At 41.7% G+C, this 24,137-nt stretch overlaps 3 protein-coding genes across 7 annotated transcripts in view; 1 reads left to right on the top strand and 2 right to left on the bottom strand.

Annotated features, from left to right (window-relative positions):
- Positions 1 to 4,526: 4,526 nt before the first annotated feature.
- Positions 4,527 to 6,139, bottom strand: LOC120903323 (lactosylceramide 4-alpha-galactosyltransferase-like). The gene is made up of 2 exons (XM_040312694.1): positions 5,206 to 6,139; positions 4,527 to 5,137 (listed from the first exon to the last, which is right to left on the bottom strand). The coding sequence occupies exons 1-2, from the start codon at positions 6,099 to 6,101 to the stop codon at positions 4,774 to 4,776; spliced, it is 1,260 nt and encodes a 419-aa protein (XP_040168628.1). The 5' UTR covers positions 6,102 to 6,139; the 3' UTR covers positions 4,527 to 4,773.
- Positions 6,140 to 7,952: 1,813 nt separating this feature from the next.
- Positions 7,953 to 10,072, bottom strand: LOC120903324 (lactosylceramide 4-alpha-galactosyltransferase-like). The gene is made up of 2 exons (XM_040312695.1): positions 9,217 to 10,072; positions 7,953 to 9,140 (listed from the first exon to the last, which is right to left on the bottom strand). Exons 1-2 carry the CDS (start codon positions 9,921 to 9,923, stop codon positions 8,777 to 8,779), a joined length of 1,071 nt encoding a protein of 356 aa, XP_040168629.1. The 5' UTR covers positions 9,924 to 10,072; the 3' UTR covers positions 7,953 to 8,776.
- Positions 10,073 to 12,792: 2,720 nt separating this feature from the next.
- Positions 12,793 to 24,137, top strand: part of LOC120901512 (nitric oxide synthase) — an 85,374-nt gene continuing 74,029 nt past the window's right edge. For 2 of the 5 annotated variants that reach the window (XM_040309530.1, XM_040309526.1), the window contains exons 1-2: positions 12,793 to 12,931; positions 13,754 to 14,143. The gene's annotated coding sequence lies outside the window, so the exon portion shown is untranslated. Of the gene's footprint in view, positions 12,948 to 13,753; positions 14,144 to 24,137 lie in introns of all 5 variants that reach the window. The other 3 variants (XM_040309528.1, XM_040309529.1, XM_040309527.1) reach the window with 3 other exon arrangements.

The raw sequence follows: 24,137 nt of genomic DNA, 5'->3' as shown, positions 1-24,137 counted from the left end.
CCCCCGGGGGTTATGTTTACAATCAGATTTACTATTACTACCAGACCTATCAGAAGCATATTTATTTTATTTATCATAAGCATTTTACTATCAGAAGCAGAAAACATTTGCCTTTTTAACATGTGCAATATTTTTGTTTAACACGTGCACCTTATTTGGAAGCGTAGAACGCTGCGATACATGCCCACAGCTCAAAACAATATCATTTCATCATCGTTGGCCCAATGCATTGAACGTTACGCGCGAGTTGGGTAAAGCGAAATCCGTTACAAGAGATGCCTCACGCAAACTACTTGCACATACGACATTAAAAGGCTCCGAAACCGATCTCAACACAACGGTTCGTAACCGGAGAAATTAGCAAGAAAAATTGGCTGACACCAAGCACGCTCTTTTTATCTGTTGAGGTTTCATTCAAGAATCGATTCCGATGTCGATGTGTGCGCTTTTTAATTTGGCCTGTGTCTATGTTATCACGCAAAAACTAAGAACTCGTGCCCCTGCTATTTTTTGGGGACTGGACGAAGTGATGGTGGAAAAGCAAGCTGTTGAAGGGTTTGGGTCAAATTTGGAAGGGTCGACAGAAAGGAAATATCGATATGAATGATCGCGTAAAATTTGATGCCAGCGGTGGGCAAAGTCCGGCCCGCCACAATATGCAGTCAGGCCCGAGAAAATATTTGCGCGATTTTGAAAGATAGGAAGATCCTATTCATTACAAATTAACTGAACATATTTTAATATGACAATTCATATCGTTGAACTATTCCAAATTTGATCACCATAACATGGATTGTCGGACCAATCAATATGGTCAAATTTGAGGAGAAATTAGAAAGTAGAAACGAATAATTCCATAAAAACCTGACTGTTGATTTTACGAGAACAATGGTTACACACTATTGCTTTTTAAGGATGCAACGATTTTCTTGGAGCTTTTTTTTTTTAAGAAATGCACTATCAATTGGTCTGACCTGGCCTTACTTGTCCGTGGCCTCATAATAGTACTGAACGATTGTACGATTGTCTCGATAATTTTTCAGCTGTTAAGGTTTTTGTACCATCTTCAGATATATCCTGAAAACATTTTGCAACATGGAAGGAAGGGTACATTCAGAAGCGATATTGCGATTTTGCTTAATTGTTTTGAACTTTTTATGACTTTTGCACAGTATGCTGCAGACTCTTAATTGAAGAATCTTTACAATCAATTTTAGTTATTTAATAAAATGAATTTGAAACTTGCTTGGATGATATAATAATTTAAGAAAACCAATAACCAATCGCATTTTTTAATATCATAAACCAGTTATTTGGGTATTAACTGTAATAATATAATAATATATGTGTAAAAAAATGCATTCTCCTGGCCCTCACCGCTCGATCATTTAGAAAGCAGCTGATCTAAAGCAGTGGTCTCCAACCTGTGGTCCGTGGATTATTTGAGACAAACATACTGCAATACAAGGTATTTCCAGTTACTTTCGAATGAAAATATTGTTTTTCCCGCGTGCAACAAGTTATCGCTCTGACCGATTGAAAATGAAGTGGCCGTAATTCGAAGCAAGACGGTACTTCAGTATTCATTGTAAAGGTAAACACCAACGTAAAAGCAAAATATTGTTTTCATGTTATGCTCACGATGACGATTTTAAATCAAATCGTCCGTATTATGAAACACGAGCTAGAAACTGTAAAGTAGGTAAGAAAATATCGTTTAGGACCATCGACCATAAAAGACAAATGTAACTAGCTTAGCGAAAACGATAACTTTCCGACCTTTAACTTCTTTTGAGTATAGATAAAACCAACTCCGATCATGGCAGGTCAGATTTGTTCGGATTGTCAGGATAGGACTAAGCCCATCCATCATCTATCGACTTCTCATTTAAGGAGTTTAGTTATGTCCTCCTACCCAAGGTAATCCCTCTAAACTCCAACGTCCTAAAGGTTTTTATGATCGCCTAGACGATCAAGTGTCGAAAGTCCGCTTCGAAACAGTATTCACAGTACCCAAAATTTGAAAATACTACAAAGCCTTTCTGATATTACTGATTGTTTAGTAATTGATATCGATTAAAAATTGGCGAAAAAAAGTATTGAAATTGGGGTTTTTATTGATGCGCGGGTGGCAGTCCATGCTGCTCTTGTTCATCTCTGTTTCATAAAGATTTATACAGATGTGAACTGTATTTTGTCGAAACAAGTTTGTTGATTTGGTACGCACTCACGGTTATCATGAAATTTCAGCAAGAACAGCAAAGTGGTGTGAAGATTTTTCTCAACCAAAACGTTAATCCCGCAAGCCGAATACGCACCTAAAATTTATCGGGGTGTAAGCGGTTACCAAATCAAATGTTTGTTCATCACGAGCAAGTGGGCATCGCATTATGTTTTCTTTTGAAGCTCAGAAATGTCGTTTTGACAGAATAAATAGCTGCATTTTCAGTAATTTGTTTTACTGATATTCAGTGAAACGAGAAAACCATGTATTAGCTTTCAGTAAAAAATGTAACTGCAGCAAACTTATAAAATTTGCAGTGTATGATTCGTACACCAAACCCCCCCCCCGTCGATGGATTTGGTGAAGGGGCCCCGTCTACCATAACGCCTAGGGCCTCGGAGAGGCTTGACCCGCCGCTGACGATAGGTGCTTTTAACTGTCGGCAAACTACATAACCTGCTACAAAAGGAATTTGTTCTCACGTGGTCTATTCCAGGTGATAATGTAGGAACTTTGTGCGTGTTTTTGGAACAGAAGATCTAGCAATTGAATACGCTTGCTTATTGATAAATAATTTTTCTAATTACAATTTTACTTAATTTTAGTCCTAGTTCTAATTCCCTCATAAATTCATTTTCTGCACTGATTTCTCTAATTGTACTAATAACTAATTCTGGCATTACATGCAAATAGCCTACCGTTAGGCGTTATTAACGCGTTAGTATAAATCTACAAAGTGGTATCAATTGGTGGATTAAGTAGAAAATCCTGTAGCTATTCATCGTACTGTTTCTCAGTAGCCAATTGTTTGAAATTTACGGTCTTTTCGATTGGCACCTGTTGAGTATAATATGGCAACCTGTCACGGCTCGTTGAATGGGTAAAGATATTCAACGAATTAAGTGTAGTGTAGGTCAATAGTATATTTAATTGATTATTGCGGATTTATTGTCTAAAAATGTCAACTGGTTTTGTAATGATTGGAATGATTGTAATTTGATTGGCAAATCTTGAAAAATTACCGAATTGGCACGATATGTACCTCAATCGACCGATCGTTAAAAGCTGAGCTTTTGCTAGAAATCAAAGATAGCCGCTAATGGGTGGTATATTCCTTAATTACGTCTCCCTCCGTCGATCAGACGTTTTAAAGAGACTTTTAATAATATCTAGCTAAGGTGGTGATGATAGGTCTATCAAAATTTGTGTGATATTGAAATATTTCGTTAATTACACCTAGTTAATTCGGACCACGTGTTACAAATCATCCAACCATAACATCAGTTTTTTCGTGTTCCTCTTTATCGGACGACTACGACCTAAACTGCACAACTAACATTGACTGCACTTAAAAGCGGAGTAAAACATGCAAGAGCTCTTACAAATACTTACAATTTGAAAACATATTTCGCCACATTATTTAGTTTGCACAACGCGTAACGCATGTGCAGCTGCTCAAATAAACGACACGCGTTGCGGCCTCTCTAACGCAGGATTTAGGGGTGAACAGGCCGTTAAAACGGGACTCTATATGAGTTACAAACCAAACTGCGGCTAATACTGAAAAACGGGTTTGGACAAACGCGTCGAGTTGGTTTGAATCATTTTCATATTTTCAACAACCGATTAATAAGTGAGCGTATCATTGATTGCTAACTCATACTCTCCTTCTTTGCCTATAAAGATGCGTACGACTATTGCAACAGTTCATTTCAGCAGTGATAGACTGATTGTCTTCTGTAACGGTCTGGGCACTCTGCATTGATCGATAGGATAATACAGTAGAACGTCGATTATCCGGGGACGGATTAACCGGCGGGCGGCTTAACCGTGCGCCTAAATCTGACAGCTGTTCATACGTACGGCGAATGTTTGCAGCGATAGTCAATTGGGTAACCAGTTTCTTTTGCAGCTCTGTAGTGTCTAGGGGTATTTTTGAAATTCATTTTTGTTCATGAAGAGTTGTTAAACCTACAGCTATTGATTAAAATAATATTCTACTAACGATTAATCGATTGATTCTAGGTGAATTAATAATAAAACTAGTGAATTTCATGTGTTTTATATCAGATGTCTTTTCAAACTCAATATATGACCGCTTCACATAATCCTTCAAAGATTAATGAGCGTGGTGGAATGAATCGGCATTCGAATCCTCCTTTATTGCTCCTCGTGCTATCTTTAGGTTTAGGTATTGCACGAAGTTGCGTTTTTCTAACTATTCAATCACTTTATGCTCATATTGTATTGTTATACATTAAATAAATAATAACTTTATTAGTGTTTATAATAGTAGGAAACACTTGTCCATCGAATTACAAATAACCACCAAATATTATTCATTCCAATTAGTTGCAGAAGATCAAGACAAGACAATCCGATGTCTTGTACCAATACCTATGCGAGGGAGAGGGATATCTACATGGCAGTATCGCTTTATTGATGAAGATGTTGTCGCAATGGCGACAGCATCGACAGTCTGCGATCATGAGTGATCAATCGATGATTTTAGGAGGCTTGAATTAAGATATGATTCTGTGCAGGTGATGTTAGAAAACGTGCCCACAAGACCGGTAAACTTTGGGGCAGTACCGTTCGGCTAGCACACCGTAAGCGACCCGTGACCCAACCCACACCGGATTGTCTTTACTCAGCTTGTTCCACAGGTGCACCACGATCGATTGATTGAGCGCCTCAAGGGCCGATTTTAGGTACGGTTCTTCAAAAAACTGCTTATAATTCCAATACGCTATTGCGTAAAATGCGCTGGGTGGATAAACGGTAAAATGCTCGGAACAATGCTGGGTCATGTTGGTGATGGAATGCGTTTGGCAGTGCTTTACCAATACGCGCGTTATTACCCCTGGACCATTTTGAGCCCATTGATAACCGTTATAGTTGGCCAGTAGGTCGCTAAAAGAAAGAAACGATCGTTAAAGTTTGGTGAAAGATCGGATCATATTAAAAGTCCGTCCACTTACCGAACACACATTTCCGCCAGCTCGTGACCGTGGCCTTTCGATTCAAAGTTTATCACACCGGCAGCAATATACTGAGGCGACTCGGCACCGGCATAGTTCGGTTTCATCTTCTCAAACGATTGCTGCACGATCACATCCAGATCAAGGTACGTCCCACCATACTTGTAGAGGGTCAGGTAGCGCATCACATCGGACAGATGAGAGTTCATGTACTGTGAGCGTAATATTTCCCCCCTCGCCATCCATTCTTTAAGCGGTGTGTCGTTTGCGTATGTGGTCAAATTGACATAGCGCAGATGCACATTAGGATACGCCAGCAGTGCGTCAAGGATAGGCTGTGTTGTGCGGTTCCGGAAGCCAACTGGAGCCGCAAACAGTACGTACACGTTCCACTCCGGGTTGGCCCGGGCAGCCGACTCGATTGCACAGGCTTGTCGGGCATTCAGCCGCACGATACCGTCCTTCTTCAAGCAGGATGTTTCATGAAAGAAGATGTTACGCCCATCGTCAGTCGGCTGCGGTACGGAGTGCTGCACATCGTCCAGTATATGTTTGCTGTGTAAGCTGTGCCCTTTAGTGACATTACTGTCGAAGATCTTGAAACAGGTGTCGATCCATGGACTTGGAGTTGTTGGTGTGGAGGTAGTCGTGACGACACGCTTCAATGTTGAAGACGGTGCTATGAAGGATTCACTTTTCTGTTGGTGTAATTCTTTTGTGGCAAAAAATCGGTTTTCGTATGATTCCCAAAATTCCAAATCTTCTTGGACAATCTGAGAGTAAATGTGCGGCGTAATTCTCCACTGGCGATCACCAATTCGACGTAACATCAGAAGAACCAAAACGAAGGCACCAACGGTATAAAGAACAAAGCGACACTTTCTGTGCGAGAGCATTTTACTTGTGTTAACTCTGATAAGCTTGAGTAGTCGTATCTCAGCTAAGCAAAGCGAGCAACTGAACGCGGTGGTTTAATCAGTTGTGTTTGGAACACGTGAGTACAATGTTGGAAACTTTGATTTAAACAGCTTTATAGTGCGTTTCTGTTTGCTCGATTTTTTTTCCAGGAAAGTTGGTGGAGTTTTGAAATAGCGCCGGTGGTTTTTATTTACTTTTATAGAGACTTTGAGCCTATTGGCCTCATTTGCCTTTTTCGATCTATCGAGGTGTCGAACTGCTTTGAAAGTCCAGTCGTTGTTCGATGATGATCGTGGGAATGTACGATTGCGCCGGTCGCTGTTTGCTGTGCGGTTAGCGAATATAAATAAACGTATTAGGCGAGATCATTTTTGGGACATTATTATTCAGCTATAGTGAGGTATACATAATTCCTATCTAAGTTAAACATGGTGTGCAACTGAAAAATGATTGTGATTCCAGTACAAACCATGGAGGAGATGCCAAGAGAGCTTGAGCTATTAAATGTAGTAAATAGTAGCGTCAGATGTAGTAAACAGGTGATCGAGCACAGACGACTAACCAACGCATCGATCAACGACGCTTACGACATGTTTGAGTTTGTATGAGCATTTGTCATAAATCATGGTACCTGGTTGGTTTACAAGTACACGATATTAATGTTTGGATGTCTAGGTTACGGTCCCATGATGTTATAGATAAGGTCGTATCACGCCGATCGCTATTATTCTGTGAAACTGGGCTTTTATAATTCCCCTTTTTTGATCTTGAGGAGTGATCATCAATGGAACACGTGAGCTTCACGACATAACCTCCAGCAAGGCGCTCTACTATTGCATTGACTCTACGTCACGACTGTCTGCGATGTTTTTTTCAGTTCCGACTCGAGAATTCACTGCATTTTAAACATATAAACTTTGTAACTTTCTTATTGTTCTTGAAACATTAACGCATCTGGAAGAATCGCATGCAATTGTCCATCGATAGACAAATAATTATTAAAAAAAAGAAGTATTGAAACACGATCCTATTGCATGTTCCAATATTTAGAGTATTGTATGTACTTAGGTGTATTTTTATACCTCCGGGGTTGGTTAAAAAGGTTTAAAAAAATTGTAATATTGTGCCATATGCCAGGTTCGTTGCAGTTGTGCCAATGTCAATGTCGGTAACGTATACGTACCAACGAGCTGTTTTTAACTGTCGGTTGAACACACCACCTGCCACAACTAAGCCGTTGTCTTCAAGATGGTCTATCACATGTGAGACTTTAGGAACGTGTGTGTAAATTCTTCTAATTCTTTTTAATTCTAGCCTTAGTTTTAATTCATCCTTTCATTCATTCTCTTCACTAGTTTCTCTAAATGTGCTAATTCCTAAGTCTATCCGTACATGCAAATAGTTTACAGTAAGGAATCATTTACGTTGTATCGTATGTATAGGTTTTGTACTAAAGTGTACAGTTACTGTCAGCCACGATAAGTTGTTTGATCTACAAAGTAATATAAATTGATGGATTAAGTAGAAAATTTGGTAGCACTTCCTCGTTCTATTGCTTGGTAGTCAATTGTTTGAAATTTACGGTCTCTTCGATTGGTTCCTCACGGATGGCTTGGTGGTCTATTCGATAGATGCATCAGCTTCCTACAACACCGGCTACAACCCTACCCTGTCGCGTAGGGGAAGAGGTTCTGCAGTCAGATGAAAGTCAGACGTTTGAAAAGAGAGATTCTTAATACTAATTAGCGAAAGGTGGTAAGTCTATTGATATATTGTGTGATATTGAAACACCACGTTGATCGTGCCGAATTATTTCATTAGACCACGTGTTACAAATTACCCATCCATAACATCAGTTTTATTTATTCGTAATGCTCCTCTTTCTCGGACACCTACGACCTAAACACAAGAACGTAACATAAACAACCACTGTACTTAGAAGCGGAGAAAAATATGCAAGAGCTCTTGCAAATACTTACAATTGGACAAAATATTTTGCCACACTGCTTCTAGTTCGCACAACGCGTAACGCATGTGCAGCTGCTCAAATAAACGACACGCGTTGCGGCCTCTCTAACGCAGGATTTAGGGCTTCACAGGCCCATGGCCGTTAAAATTGGGTTCTATATGAGATGCAAACCTAACTGCGGCTAATACTGATAAACGCATTTGGTCAATCGTGTCGAGTTGGTTTGAATTATGTTCACACAAGTGATGACATCAACAAATAAATAAGTTACGAGTGTATCAGAGATTACTAACATATCGGTTTAAATAGCTGCTAAATCAAAGGAGATTGCAATGAAATGCAGGAAGAGATTGCTAAATCAGAGATGGTACAGTAGCACCTGTGTGTGCACCTAAAAAATGTGAATTTACACACTTTTCTGTGTAAATTCGAGTCAGCAAAGAAATGGAACAAAAATTAAAATTGAACTGTCAAATGAGTTAGCTACCTTCTATCGCTGAGAATTTGTTCATTCAAACGATATCGACTATTTGTAGGCACTGGCAGTTAAATAGGGTCTAACACATAGGACAATTATAAAAAAAAACCAAGCACCAACACACAAGATAAGACTACAATCAAATCGGTAAGGAATTGTGAAGCAATACAACGGAACAATGCATGCGATTCGGTATTGCTTTGGTGTTAGAAAACGGTCCCGCAAGATCGGTACACTTTGGGACAGTGCCGTTCGGCTAGCACACCGTAAGCGACCCGTGAACCCACCCGCACCGGATGATTCTTGCTAAACTTGTTCCACACGTGCACCACGATCGATTGATTGAGCGTGTAGAGGGCGTGCTCCAGGTACTGTTCCTCGAAAAACTGCCGATAATCTTCGTACCCTATCGCGTAAAATGCACTGATCGGATAGACGGTAAAGTGCCGGCACCGTTCCCGGGTCATGTGAGCCGTCGACCGAGTGTGGCAGTACTTTTGCAGCACGCGCGTTACCACCCCCGGGCCATTGTTGCCCCAATCCTTGCCGTTGAAGTTGGCCAGCAGGTCGCTAGAAGAATGAAACGATCGTTACATGGTTGGTCAAGGAGGAATAGATCTCGTATCTTGTAAATCTAGCCGCTTACCGAACACACATTTCCGCCAGCTCGTGACCGTGGCCTTTCGGTTCGAAGTTCATTACGCCGGCCGCAACCCATCGCACCGACTCGGCACCGGCATAGTTCGGTTCCAGCTTCTCAAACGATTGCTGCACGATCACATCCAGATCAAGGTACGTTCCACCGTACTTGTACAGGGTCAGGTAGCGCATCACATCGGACAGATGCGAGTTCATGTACAGCGAGCGAAAGATTTCCCCACTCGCCATCCATTCTTCCAGCGGAGTTTCGTTCGCGTATGTGGTCAAGTTGACGTACCGAAGATGCACATTGCGATACTCGAGCAGTGCGTCAAGGATTGGCTGTGTCGTGTGGTTCCGGAAGCCAACCGGAGCCGCAAACAGTACGTACACGTTCCACTCCGGATTGGCCCGGGCAGCCGACTCGATTGCACACGCTTGTCGGGCGTTCAGCCGCACAATACCGTCCTCCTTCAAGCAGGATGTTTCGTGAAAGAAGATGTTACGCCCATCGTCGGACGGCTGCGGCATGGACTGCTGCACATCGTCCAAGCTGTCCCCGGCGGCAAAGCTGTCCCCGGGGACGATCTGGAAACAGTTGTGTATCGGCGGATCCGGAATGCAGCTGTACAGGATGTATAGTGCGGCCGAAAGAAACAGAAACACGTACACGATCCGCCGTTTATACCGCATCGGTTGCAGCCAGAAAGACATCGGGACCCGGTTCTGTCGAGTGGCGACCACACTATGCACCTCGATGCGTGACGCAAAACGGTATTTTTGGAGCAAATTATTTACATCTCTTTACAAAATGATTCACTGATACGATATTGCCAAAGTAAATAACATAAACATTGCCGGATGATGGATAAAACGCAGCACTAGTGATGGTACTATCGTTCCGAACCTGCTAGGTTCAATCTGTTCTGTTGGTGGAACGTTCGAAACGCAGCAGAACAATATTTGTTACTAACCAAAACTAAAAAAATGCAAAGGTTAAAGTGGAAAGAAAATTAAATGATTTGAATCAAATTATTTCGCTTGTTTATGCTGTGTGAGTAGGTCTTTTTTCCTGTCAAGGAACTGGAACCGTTCGATAATTTGAAGAGTTGTCCCATCACTACTCAATTTATCTGTTTAGCACAGCGCTTCAATACTCGATATCTTGGTTCGGCTCGGATATCTTATTTGTTGTAATAAATATATTATTGGCGATTTTGAGACAAATCGAGTGAAAATATCACACCAAGCAATTGTTAAAACTTTTTTCAAAATAAAAGTAACATAAAAAGTGACTGCAAGGCAAGAATATGAATTAAATGAGTGTTTTTATGATGCGTGAGCATTGCTTCACATCCGATTTGGTTTGAAGTACACAACTAGGTGTAGTAAACAGGAAAATTTTAAAGCTCAAAAGCTCATTTTAGATGGGCTTTGAGCTTTGAACGAAAGCTGTGTTTAAATTTAAATCCCCAACTGTGCGCGGAACTCACAAATCGTGCAGGATGTAGGTACGACGAAAAGTTCATGGTGTTGTATCAAAACAAGTTAATTAATTGGATTCAAATATGGCAGTTGATTCAATTCATAGACTGTAAATATTGTGGAATAATTGTGTAATTGGATTTTAAAATCGTACAAGGTCTCGTACATGATACCAATATGACATGTTTGTGATGACTCATTTAATTGTGTTGGTGTGGCTTTATCAATTAGCAGACGTAGTTTAACGATGCTAGTTTCCATTTATGTTTGCTCATTTCAACGCGCTTGTTTTTATCTATTCCAACACTTTATGTCACTCATTATTTGGCGGGTAATCACAGCCATAGTGATTCAGAAATCCGATCAGCAGTGACCTGTACTGTTTACAACAATATTAGCATGTGAAATGTTTCATCGTATTCATCCGAATTGTAGTAACTGTTAGTACACACTGTGTACGTGACGACCATCGGTAGATCCCCGATCGTCCCCCACCGAGATTACACGTCGGGGCTACATAAGGCTAAGAACTGTGTGGCAGGTTAGTCACGGGTTCAGGGCGGTCTACCGCCTGTACGCAATGATCAAGACGAGCTATGGCCTGCATCTATGTAGCTTCCGTCCACACAGAGGAAGTACAATCAGCTGTGTCTACAGACCGCCTGGCCAATGACCAAACAAAAGGGGAAACGTGTTGTTTCCCTAGATTTGTTGCCAATACAACTTGATGGCGTTCCATGTGGGAATTCCACTGCACGTTTCTGTTTTTTTTTTTGAGTGGTTTGGGAAGAATGGATTTATAATAATTATCCAGCCAGTTAACGATTAGTCACTGTTCCTGTTAGTATTGCCGTATCCTCACTTCCTGCAGTGTTGCTCTCGATATCGCTCTATCTAAACATGATTGTTAAGCCCTTGAAATGGTTTGTCTGTTGGCGAACAAAACAAAGGTCTATAATACCCAGTGCACCTGGTCAATGGTCGCTGTCGCTGCCCATCATATTCCAACGGCCCATAAATCACTCTCTCTCTGTCTCTCTCTCGTCTGCGGAGTTGTAGGATGTATTTTAAGTGGCAAGAAAACGTTGTACCATATTGCATAAAAAGAAGTAGTTAAGCCAGTTAACTTACATGAATGAAGCTGACTGACAAACTGTACCGGGTAATAAATGGCAACGGCTATTTATGGGGTCAGGTTAGGCGCCAGCTGTGGTCCTAGGTGGCCGTTATCTCTCAAATCAAAGATGTAAGCATTCAAACAAACAGTTACAGTGAGATACAAATTTTAGTGAATACTACTTAATAGAACAAAATTACTTAAAAGTAGATGTACATGTTTTTGATGATGTTTTAAGCACTTCATTCCCTACGAAGGAGAGGTGAATACTGTAAATGTATGTACTAAATAAAGTTGAAATAAAAACGTGTCCCGTTATCAGCTACCGACTGTACAAGATCGATTGTAATTTATTGTAACATGCATCCCGTGCAATTGATTATGCGTCGATCGTCCCTAGCCGCGGCCGCGGCTGCATTGCCTTATGCATATCGAAAGCCATGCATCAGGTCTGTTTGCTCCCTCTGTGTGTGTCTGTTTCTGGTACAAACGAACCTGAAGCACCTGAAGTACGTGATTGGTGACAGAAGGGATCGATGTAGTCGCACGGCTAGTAGTAGTCCTGCCCCACAGACCGGCCGTCCTGAATGAAGCGCGTAGCGTAGTGCAGCACAGTCACTCGCAGCAGAGATCGCCCAAACATCTGATTCAACCGAAAAGGCGCGCTGAGAGACTCGCAAACAGCAAAATAAAAACATCACCACCCGGCGGCGAGCTTTTGACACGAGAGAGCGGGACAGAGAGAGAGTGAGAGAGAGAGCGAGAACCCGCGCTCACGAAAGAGTGAACGAGAGGTAACAACAGCATCCCCTTTACATCGGTTTTGGAGAGATTTCCCGGAAAGCGCCCGGCAACGCCTGGCAGTGCGCCCCACTCTTCGAATGCACACATACACACACACACCCCTGGAACACACTCGGTACAGCCGAAAACGCAGTAAAAGCACAGGAATCTTGCGTTAATTTAGTCAGTTGGTATCAAGCAGTGCTAACGTTCACATCGGTGCTCGGAAAATCATATCGTGTCCTCGTGGTTATCTCGTGCTTTGTCGTCGCGATATCGAGCCAGTCGATCAGTTGCAATTCGTACTTCGTCGAGTGATGTTGTGCTAGGCAGAAAGGTGGGCTGGCAGAGAGGTGGTCATTAAATGTGTTTCATTGATAGTTCAGAAGGAAAGGGAGATGTTTGTGAATCTACAACTATTTTTTAAAATAATATTAAAAAAACAGAACTGTAAAATTTTCCTAACAGAACGTCAATTTAAACAACACAGTGAAGTGAACCGAACCGGGAAACCGAACACGAATACGATAATACTTTTAAAAAAAAGCGAATAATTTTGCATTCTTTAATGAGTTTTGCGCTATTACCCGCCATTCCCGTTTGTAAGTGCAGAGCATCTCTGAACGATGCGGCGGGGTTTGGGAAGGAAAAACGCGACTATCGTCGTTAGAATAAAATGAAACCACAGACCGGTGTGGTCAGAGTTTCGGACACGAAGCAAGAAACGGGAAACTACTACAAAATAGCGAAAAACCAGCAAGGGGGGAAAAATAAATCGTAAAACAAAAAAGGTTTGGTAAAAAGCTGTACCATCATAGCACGTGGTACGGTTGCGATGTGGCATTTGGCGTGGTTGGGCGTTTTTTGGTCTAGTTGGCTGGACGCACTGCACTGTTTCAGTGTTTTACAGTAAGATGAGCTGACTGTTAATTATTGCGATAGTTTATTTTAGTTTTTTTTTTTTTTTTCAAAGTGATTACCATTATTTAATCTTTTATGCACATCAGTGGTTTAGTGGATTTCTTAAAAAAAATTAATTATTATTACCGTTCGTCATTGTTGTGTACTCAATCAACAAACAATTAAAGTTTAGCAGAGGTCGGGGTGGATTAAAAGGCGAAAAACAAAAGCATAATTATTTCCTTCACTCCTTTGACAGGTGAATAAAGAAACTTACAAAGGAAACTCGAATCAACAGCGAGCAAAACAAATATTCTCGAGTGCGTTTGAAGTGGTTTGAGTGTTTGCCGCGTGCTTTAAGGGGGGGAGCTAAATTAAAAAGTGATTACGCGCGAGTGTAGTTTTTCCGCCTCCCCCATCACAACAACAGCAGCAACAACAAACCCCGAAAAGTAATTAATATTTTCCGCAACTACCAACAGCAAGTAAGTGCAAAAGACTTTCGTGCGTCAGTTGCAAGGCAAGTTCGTTCGTTTGGTCAAAACAGTTGGTCATACCTGGGATCGTCCGAGGCTGTGGTTGGCGTACGGCGCCTCGTTGTGTGCAAGCGTTCCGGCGGCTAGTTTTGTGTCATCCTTCAGCCGAACAGGTTTGTAAATGTTTGTTTGTATTGAGTGTGTTTTTTTTTTGTTTTATTACACTATGATAATAGTATTGTCTTGTTCGGTGGGGTTCACAGCCAGCAGCGGATTGGGTTGGGCCGTGTAGCAATAAAATCATGATCATACGCAACGCGATCGGGACTTGCCGAAAGATTGTTGTTTTATTGCTTTTGTTTTTCCTTTCCCTGTCTGGCGGGTGCGTTGTTTGTTTGGCCTTTTGTCATTTATTTTAACCTTTGCTTTTGGCTGCAAACGCGCATCAATTATCGTACGATACAGCTACGGATGGGGTTTCCCGGCAGTAAAAGGGATTAGAACAGCGAAATTCAGCACCCCGACAGGTGAAATGCAAAATCGGTTATATTGATGGTATGCCATCAAGCGGTAATAATGATCGATTGCTATGTGTGTGCTTGTTTTTTTTCTTGAAATTATCAAACTTCTTATGGTGAGAAACACACGAATCGTTCGCTTATTGCGCACTATACTGTTCTCAACCTGTTTGATAATCTGTATGAAATGTGCGTCGTAAGTTTGCTGTTAAGGATTTATAAATGAGTATTAATATGACAATTTGTATTGAATGTGGTCAAAGTTCTATCACAATGTCATGCAATGTCATTCGGAGCTGCGAGATAAAAAATATGTTTTGCTTTTGGCGCAACAGTAAATCAAGCACTTTAATAATAATTATTATTATTAATCAAACCCGCCAAGCTATTGAGCCATATCAAATTTACGATGCGTCAGAACATCAATTATTAATATTGGCGTTTTCGAAATGACTTTCAAAGGTTAATATAAAAAAAGAAACACATGTTTTGATTAATTTTCCTGCATTTCCTGCCGGAATTGCCAAAATATCGTTGCAACGGTTGCATGTCCGCAGTGATAAAGATTCAATGATTCTGAAAGTCAATTTTATTACTTCCTCAATTAGAACAAAAAATCCTGTGTGTTGAACATAGCTAGAACACATGAGCAATTTCCTTTCTAAATGTGTGTGTGTGTGTTTTTTTTTTAAAAGAGCGATCAACTGCAGTTGCAACTTAATGTAAGCAATTAAGTTCGGGTGCTATTTTTAGCGATTGCTATCGAATTTGCTTTACTACGCCATAAATTTGTTACTTTCAAATCACCTCTAAAATGGGAAGTCAAATAAAAGTGCAGCGTGCAATTGATTATTTATTAAATTTATTCACTCCCTCCCCCATTTATCAATATTGCTGGCAGTGTAAACAAAAAGGCTAAATAAAAATCACACCATTCCAATTGAAATAGCGGTGTGTTGGTGGTGCATAACGAAAACACCTTTCAAACGACTAACACCTTAACAGTAGGCTTTTCCTGTGCAACCATACGTCATACCTTAGGGTTATTTTTGGGTTATTTTTTGGTTGTTTTTGTTTCTACTACTTCACTCCTCATCGCAATCTTTCGGCACATATTTCACGTCCAATTGGTTTTCCCACGCAAAGTTTCTACCTATCTCTCTCCCTCTCGTCCGAGGCTTGTTGTGGTGTTGTGTGGTCGTTCGTTGTGTATCGTCTGCTATCGCACCTTATTACTACGGGGTCGGGGAAAATCATCCGTCTGGAAAAACAAACCATCCGCTGTGTATCGCTGTCGATCAATGCGTTGGCCGTGCTTGGGCGTCTGTTGCTGTGTGTGTGTGTGGTTGCTGTTGAAAAGTTAAATTTTCTCTAGAAAAGCCACAGTGAAGGGGAGCTGAAACCTTGTGCTTATTATGCTCTACTCCCAGCACTTGAATATTGATGCCAAGGGGCACCGGGATCAGTGTGACCTTTTTTTTCGGGCGTTGTCTTCATTTCAATGCCAGATGCTAGAATATTATGTTTGAAGATTACACAAAACTCTAAAACTCTATTTAGTGGTGCAAGTTGATTTATCAAAGATCGGTTTTATATTTTAAAATATTTTGCAATATAATGGTTTTATTCGATTTCATACTACGTAAACCATATCAAGTGCGCTTCTTTTACTTTTCCTTACAAATGTACATCCAACGTCACGATAAATTGAAAATCAATTTGATTAAATTCGTATTTGTCTTGCAACCAATAAGCGAAAGGCCACGGGAGTGACAAAATGCTGACAAATTTTTCAAAATGTGAGCTTTTTTCACTTTTTTGAGCTTTTGTCAAAATTTTGTGACCTGGAGCAGCCAGGAAAAAAAGTTGACAAAAGTTGACAAAATCTGACGTTCGTGAAAAAGCGTAAACAAACAGCTATTTGGCGCAGTTGTGACCCATTGTTATGATAATAATGCTAAAATGCATGATTCTAATTGATTTATGTACCTAGTTAGTGCTTCTTAAACAAAATATCGATGATATTCAGATGTTGGAGCTTTTTGTCGCCCTTGTGTATGTTTTTGGTGCGGCCACGAGAAAAGCTCTTTTTTGCAGTTGACAAGCAATTTTGACAAAGTTGAAAAATTTTTCAACATTTTTTCAGCTCCGTGGCCACGCGCTAAATGGAGCAACTTCTTTTCAGCTTTTTGAGCTTTATTTATTCTAAAGAAAAGCGCATTGAAAAGAGCATCCACTGTCCGTCTTAGTTTCTGTCACCGTTTTGTACATACAACCGTTCTCACACTCCAAGGTTGTAACACTAAAAAATCACGTTCAAAGTTGTCAAAAAAAAAAACAATCATCTTGAATGCTAAGTATTTGTGTCTTTCTTCTCCTCGAAAGTATGCTCACAAAAAAAGCGCAAACGATTATTTCGTGATTGAACTCCGTTCGCCACCTGCAAAGCAGAAAAGGCAGGGAAAAGAATTACTTGTAAAAGTCCGCGAAACATTCGTAACGGCACGAACTATTGATGAAAGTGAACGGCAAGCATTTTGAACGGGAGCTTCGAAAAATGTTTGGGAAAATCATAAACGTAATGAATTCACAAAATGTTTTTTCCCCCTTTCCGCACGTTTCCACAAAACCGATGAACGGGAACGAGAGTTTTCTGCAAAAAAAGAAAAAACTACATCGATTGGGAATAAGGAAAAGCGTCACTAGAGGCTCGTTTGTAAGCGGGGAAAAGTTTCCGACCAGGTGTACGACGTGAGAAACTGGGCGAAAAAGTAAGCAGCTAGTTGTGTTTACGTTCGACATTCAGCAGTCACTGTTGATCTTTTGCTGTTTGTTGCGGAACGGAGTGCAAAAGTAGCAATTGAATTTTGGTATTTGGTGTTCTGGTAAAGGAAAAGTCACAGAACTGGTTTTGCTTCGGGATTCTGTGTGGCAAAACTTCAAACTACCGTAAATTGGGAAGTTAAACAGAGAAAAGTCTAAAGGAAGGGAATGTTTCGTTGGGTTCATAAAGAAGAGAAAATCAATATAGGTTGAAATAAACAAACAGGAGTTAGGAAAAGACGTAAACAGTAGATTATAGAATAGAATCGTAATAAACTCCTGTCAATATACTTATTTGCTTCTTAGGGTTCTTTTTTTAAACCCCTTTAAAAGCTCAATTTATCACTTTTATCAACCATTATCCAACAAACAACGTGCAAAACAAATCTGCTTTAACCAATTAATCAAACTTGATACGCAAAACGGCCTAACTCTTGATAGCGTTCTGCGTTGAGCGGTGGCTTGAAACCCATGAAACCTTTAATTAATAAACTTACCCCAAAAGCATCGCTGCAAAGGCACGCAACCGTGCATCATTTTCAATCAGAGCCGAAAATCATTTTGCCCATAATTTTGCACTCGTAAAATGGGGTTGCCTCTTTTTGTTTTGCTCCTTTTTTTGCTGGCCAACAGCAACGCTCGACGCTTGAAAGATTCCGCCAAACTCGACGCTAAGTAAATGCAAAATATATACAGTTGAGAAATTTCGTCCCCCTTTTCCTGCGAAGTGGAAACTTTGTGCCGGAATGGTGGTGAAGAGCCGGCAAAAAACGGCCCGTGCAACGGTCAAAGGTTAATCAAACATCGGCAGACTGCAAAGGGAGCAAGAGGAAAAAAGGGTTTATTAGTATCGAGTGTGGTAAGGAGCGGTTGAAGAGTGGTCAGTAGGCATAAGGAAATGAATGAAGGCTGGAGGATGGGAACGGGACTTTACTCAAAAGAGCACTGAGCCGATTTTCTTTCCCACGCTGCCGGTATCCTCCCAGCAACCCTTACCAGCTTGCCAATGTTCTCTTTCTTCCTTTGAGTGGGCTCATTAAATTTATTGCAAATAATGATGCTGAATCACTTCAGCACACCGGCGGCATGCCAACCTTTTTGGTGGCATCCGGAAAACAATTTGCCAATGTCCGTTCGTCAGTAAATACAGCTTGAAAACTTGAAACTCCCGCTCGCCCCAAAACCTTTTTGCTGGTGAGCGAACGGAAAAAGATTCCCCGTAGTAATTCAGTTACTTACGGAGCTTCTTTGGGAGTAAGGCTGTGCTGTCCCTTCTTGAGGATGGAATTTTTGAGGGGGTGGGATTGGAGTTTGTTGTGCTCGTGGTTGGGGGTAGCAGGAATGTGAGCGTGATGCCAAAGAAATTCCTTAACGTTACCGACAAGAAAGCACGAAAAGAATGGCACGGTGAGCAATCTGCCAGTTTTCTTAATTTACGTTGGTAGTGTTGGGATGCTCGCCTTGGCTGCGCTAACGTGGATAATGGTCGAAAAGTAAAGTTTTTCTCATTTTCATAATCCTGTGGCATAAATTTAAATTTTTCGGGAACATTTATACGTCCAGTTAACGTGAAACATGTTTATTTGCTAAAGTTTTTCACACAATTGTAGCCAATCTTCATTTCGGCAGGTTGAGGTTGGGTTTGTGTCCTGGCTATAAAACGCCTAAAGGTCTGCAATCAAATTATAAGCACACAAATATGACCTAATAAATGTGTACCATTGCAAATCACATTTTTATCTCATTTTAATGTGATTGTTTGTATGTTTGTATGTATAGAAGTCAGCGATACATACATTCTTGTTAATTCTTACATCATTTTGATCATTACATTGGAAAAGCACGCAGATTCGAAATATCTTGCTCAAACAGGATGACGCAGGACAATCCGAAACCCCAACAATAAACCGGTTATTCCGAAAAGGACTAATCGCACTTGTTTGCATGCTTCTGTGCGTTGCCATCATCTGCGTTCACGATTATTTTCGTTTGGTTGGCTAAGGATCACTTTCTTTCTTGCATACACAATAACAGAAAACGCCATCTCTTCTGTGCAAAACTCAACCGGCGGCGTGGGACAAATAATTGGATTTATCATCAGATTTGTAACGATTGATCTTTTTTCCTTTTCTCTTTTTCCGTTCCATTTGAGTGACAACGTCCCTCCGGTTAAATGTGACATGTCGCTTTTGCATGTTTCCTTTTCTCTCTCTCTCTCTCTCTCTCTCTCTCTCTCTATCAACCCCATGGGAATGCGTCTGGCATTGTGGCAAGGGTTCCAGAGAAATGGCTGCAAGAATGGACATTTTTGAATAGATTTGACTAGATCGCATACGATGTTTCGTTTTCGTTTTGAGAAAGGTTCCGATAGAACCCCTTTTATTATTTACTTCATCATGAGAATAATCTTTAAACTGTAGCGTTTGATAGCCGAAAGTGATTCTTTAAAATCGTCTATCCTTTCCCTTTCCAAAACTCTTAACTATTTAGCAGGATTTATAGCGAACATCCAAAACGAAGGCGAAGAACTTGGTACAAGGAGTAAAACCTCCACCCAGTAACATATGGCACAAAACGGTTATGATGACCATCATATCATCAAATCAAAATAAATCATTCTAAGCTATGGCAAAATAACACTAACCGGAGCCCTTTCTTCGCTGTGGTTTTGACCAATCGCCAGCAACACATGTTGGTGGTGGGATGTAGCCTTAAAGGATGTAAATCATCCTGCCTACAATCATTTGGAACATTCCTTTCAATCACGTCGACACATGCTGTGACAAGACGATTTTTTCGACCCCTCAATTTCCCCCCCCCCTTCTGGCTGTGTCGGTGTGCACTAACGCTTCCGAGCATTAGTTCTGAGTCCTACCCCCCCAAAAACGAACACACCCGAAAGGGGCGACAGGATACGGCTCATAAACCCCCCCATAAAGATATCAGGTTGCAAAGTGTTACTACCAGCGCAAAATCGCTTTCCCGGAGCACTTTATCATGATATGCCTCACTTTCGGTCGGTAATTGGGTGAAAATTAATGTCCTTTGTCCTTTGTCGAGCGTCGAAGCAGTGGATGGAGTGGGGTGGGTGCGGAGGTTTGCGAGCAGCACAATGCCGGAAGGTTCGAGTGGTTTCAGTGTCATGAGGTGCATGAAATTGAAGGTGTTGTGAAGCAGCAATTGAATTTAAACTGTTGTATTAATTAATCGCCTTTCGCGTGGCAAATTGAAACACTGACTGACAAATGAAACATGATACACTTTGTGCTCTAAAAAAATAATACTGTTGTCAATTCCAGTAGCAAATCATGCAAGTTGACTATTTATATTCTCCGTCGTTTGATTAGAGAGGCGTGGATGAACTAAGCTTGATTGATGACACTTGCCTAGTGCACGTGATAATCATATGCACATATCCGCACACCAAAAAACAAAAAATGCCAAAATGCTCTTCAACCCTTCAACAGATGCAACAGCTTTATTGGCCCGCAGCCCTAAACAGTGAAACTTTCTAGATGAAAGCTCCGGTGCCGCAACAATAATAATTAATTAATTCTGTATTAATTTTCCACCGCCTCGCATGCGGCAGCTGTTTGCATTCACGCCGGCAAATAATAGCCCAAACCCTGCAGCACGGTTTGATAAAATTCTCATTTCCCCCACACGTCACAAGCGGCGCGTTATCGTGCGTCACATTAGCGCGTGCGGGAAAGTCACAACGTTGACATTCGGACCCGCGGGCCCGCCACCCATCCGCGCTTATCTGGCTTTCACTTTCAGCGGGCTGTTTTGCTTACGGCCTAGTGCTTTGGATTAAATTCCGATTAACCCATTAACCTACACGCGGGTGTTGCGCGTTGGTGGGAAGCTTTAGCGAGAGATTAAGCATACATTAATTATTGCATTCTGGCAAGGCACTTGTTCAGGGGAGGGGGCGTACGAGACGCTGATCGTAATTGGAAAATGTTGAAATGAAACAAGATTAAAGCTAAAGTGGTTTGAGTCCTTATTGGGTCCTGAGTTTGCCTAGATGTATGCAATGTGCATTACAAAACGCCTAAAATTATGTGTTGCGCTTGCAAAAGTGGTCTAATGACGAAAGTCTTACGTGGAACGCTTGACCTAACACGAAATAAACTAGCAACACTTTACAGTGTCGTGTTAGCACTTCTATCGTAGTTACGGCACACTGACAGCTGCTCCGGTTGGTGACATATTTGCAACGTATCACTGTGCTCGCCTGCAAACGGCAAACTTCTTTACTTCAATCCATTGACACGTTGTATCGTCGTACCTGCGTTCGACAGCATCCCACGCAAAAGTGATGCTTCTTTTTGACACCGTGCTCGTTGCCATATGCCGACAGCGAGCAAGCTCTGATCTTGGGTAGCGAGCCAGACGTAAATCCCATCGAGAACAAGGTTTTAATCTGCCCTCGCCCGTGCGCCCGTGGAGGTCATGGGTCGAAGCGTAGTGCCAGTGGCGTAATCTGCACCAGATTACGAGATATAGAAATGTATTATGCACTTACCTGACCGGCCGGTCCCCGGGCTGGCTTGGTCAATGGTCTTCCCGCACGAGTCACGGTCGCTCGCTTCATGGCTCGCGTGGAAATACGTTTCATGTGGGTTTTGTTCGTGGCGTACTCGGTGCGGTTTTGGGAGTCAGTCAGCTTGACGAAGCATACCGTTACTACACGGTGTAGCTGTGGATGGGATACATGGAAATAACTGCCCACGAGCGTCGAGCGTAACTTCAATTTCCCGTAAACGACAACAGGGTTATTTTCGGCCCATACTTTACTACTCCAGGCTCCCGGCGTCCTCTCCGCGGCCTGTACACATGTTTTTTACGGTTCTACACGGAGCTTGCTTCAGTATCTACACTGCCAACCATGATAATGCGCCTCTTGGGACCGAGATCAAGGACTATTTGCTTTATCAGACCGCAAAGGCAAAGAGAGCAGGAGAGAGATAGAGAGAGGCTGTACGGAAAGTGTGCAGGAAAACGGCACACGTCCATTTTCCCTCCAGAGGGAGCTGTTGTTCTTTTTTTTTTTGTTCTTTCGTTTCGGGACAACAATGATAGTTTCTCCCCACAGCATCTCAAACCAGCCACCGCAAAGCTGACAGAAAGCTTAAACCCGATCGTTAACAGTCCATCGGGCTGTTCGCCACGTGGAGGGAGATTGTGTCGGATTGGGCGGAAAGCACAATCCAGACAGCGTTCGATATTTAGGTGAGTGTTTGGGGGAGAGAGAAAGAATCTATATTCTAACCATGCGATGCGTCCCGAAGGGCTGGTGATGGTAAATACTGCCTAATCGTGACTAATACGGGGCTTTCTGTTTCATGCCCAGCTTAGCTGCGCCAAGAACGAGGCTTACCCTCGTTGGTTCGGAACACTGGTTGTTAAGCATTTGTAGCTCTCTTTCGTGTGGCAGCCGGGTCCGGTGAAAGGTGCACCGGCTCGTGTGAGTGGCGGATTAGGTACTTTTAATGTGAACAGTTTACATGTGTAGCTCGTGTCTAATTGATTTATGAAATGTAAATATGCTATTGAACATCGGGCTTTGTAACAGTTTAACGAGAAAGGTCAAAAGTTTGCTTATTGTACTGGGAATTCGTTGACATTTACCGCAGAGTGGTAGGACCTGTTGCCTTCTCTAGAACTTTATTGACATCATCAAGAAGCTTTTCACTCCAAACAGCAAATCCCTTTAAAACTTCGCTGACTTCCAAGAACTTTGACTAGAAGTTTGTTCAGTTCTGTGCAAGTTGTTGTTAATGTCACTTGTTGTATAACACAGAGAGTGACACAGAAGGAATGACTTTCTTAATTCCAGTCACTTTAAGGGGAACAAACACCAACCAACACAAACGCATGGGCGCTGTTTGATTAGGAATTCATGAAACGCACAAACTGTTCCGATCAATCCGATCCATGTTTTTTGTTGTTGTTGCAGTTCAACCAATCTAAGCGCCAACTCTAAGCCCAATCGAACCCGTGGCGATGAGCATGGGCGTATCTTAAGCAAAAGTTTGTTGCTCCGAGAGGGGAAAAAATGACTTCTAGCTCGTTAAAATGTACTTATAGTCGAATAACTTTGGATTTTCTGCAAAAAATAAGGGAATCGTTTGATCACGCAATCGCATCCATTCTTGAGCTACTGGTTTGCTCCATTTGGCATTGCTGTTGTTGCTGTGTCTACCCAAAAGCTTCAGGTACAAAGACTTAGCAAGAAATATTAAGTGGGAAATGTGGGTTCTAAACTAAGCGAAAAAAAAAAAATGGAAGACGCCAAAGTTTAATGTACCAAATCCTCCACGAAACCTCGCGAGCCGCCAATGTTCGTGAGGTGAGTTTTTAATGGGTTCCGATATGGGCAACCATTATAGAGTTGCACCGAAACAGCACTTATTTTAATAAATCAAACTTGAGTGTGTGCGTCATCCATTTCGGTTGCGCTAGTAGCGTGGATCCATCCGTCCCTGGGTCCTGCAGTTGGTAACAACTCAGCTCAGCTGACGTAAAGGATCGATGTACTACTCTTGGGTTCGTTTGTTAGACGGTTTGAAGGAGACTTTCATTTGTTTTGCCCATTACGTTGCAAAGTTGTTGTGTGCGGTAAAGGTACTGGTACTGCTTTCCATTATTAGCTAGCTTTGCAGAGTAAGGGTGCTTGTGCAGCCGGGAACGGTACAAAGAACTTGTCAGGAAACATTCAATTCCTTCACCAGACATGCAGTCGCACTTTAGGCCGGAACAGTGCCCATGCCCTACCGGCAAAGGCACAACTTCAATGATTAAAATAACTCAATTCAAC

This window comes from Anopheles arabiensis, chromosome 3 (genome assembly GCF_016920715.1).
Source record: "Anopheles arabiensis isolate DONGOLA chromosome 3, AaraD3, whole genome shotgun sequence".
Classification (NCBI taxonomy): Eukaryota; Metazoa; Arthropoda; class Insecta; order Diptera; family Culicidae; genus Anopheles; species Anopheles arabiensis.
The sequence above is the reverse complement of the archived record's forward strand: the minus strand, read 5'-3'. Positions and strand labels throughout refer to the sequence as shown.

Coding starts and splice junctions, on each gene's coding strand:
- LOC120903324 (XM_040312695.1), bottom strand. CDS start 9,923: ATGTCTTTCTGGCTGCAACCGATGCGGTATAAACGGCGGATCGTGTAC. Junction 9,141..9,216: donor CTGGCGGAAATGTGTGTTCG/GTAAGCGGCTAG, acceptor TCATTCTTCTAG/CGACCTGCTGGCCAACTTCA.
- LOC120903323 (XM_040312694.1), bottom strand. CDS start 6,101: ATGCTCTCGCACAGAAAGTGTCGCTTTGTTCTTTATACCGTTGGTGCC. Junction 5,138..5,205: donor CTGGCGGAAATGTGTGTTCG/GTAAGTGGACGG, acceptor TCTTTCTTTTAG/CGACCTACTGGCCAACTATA.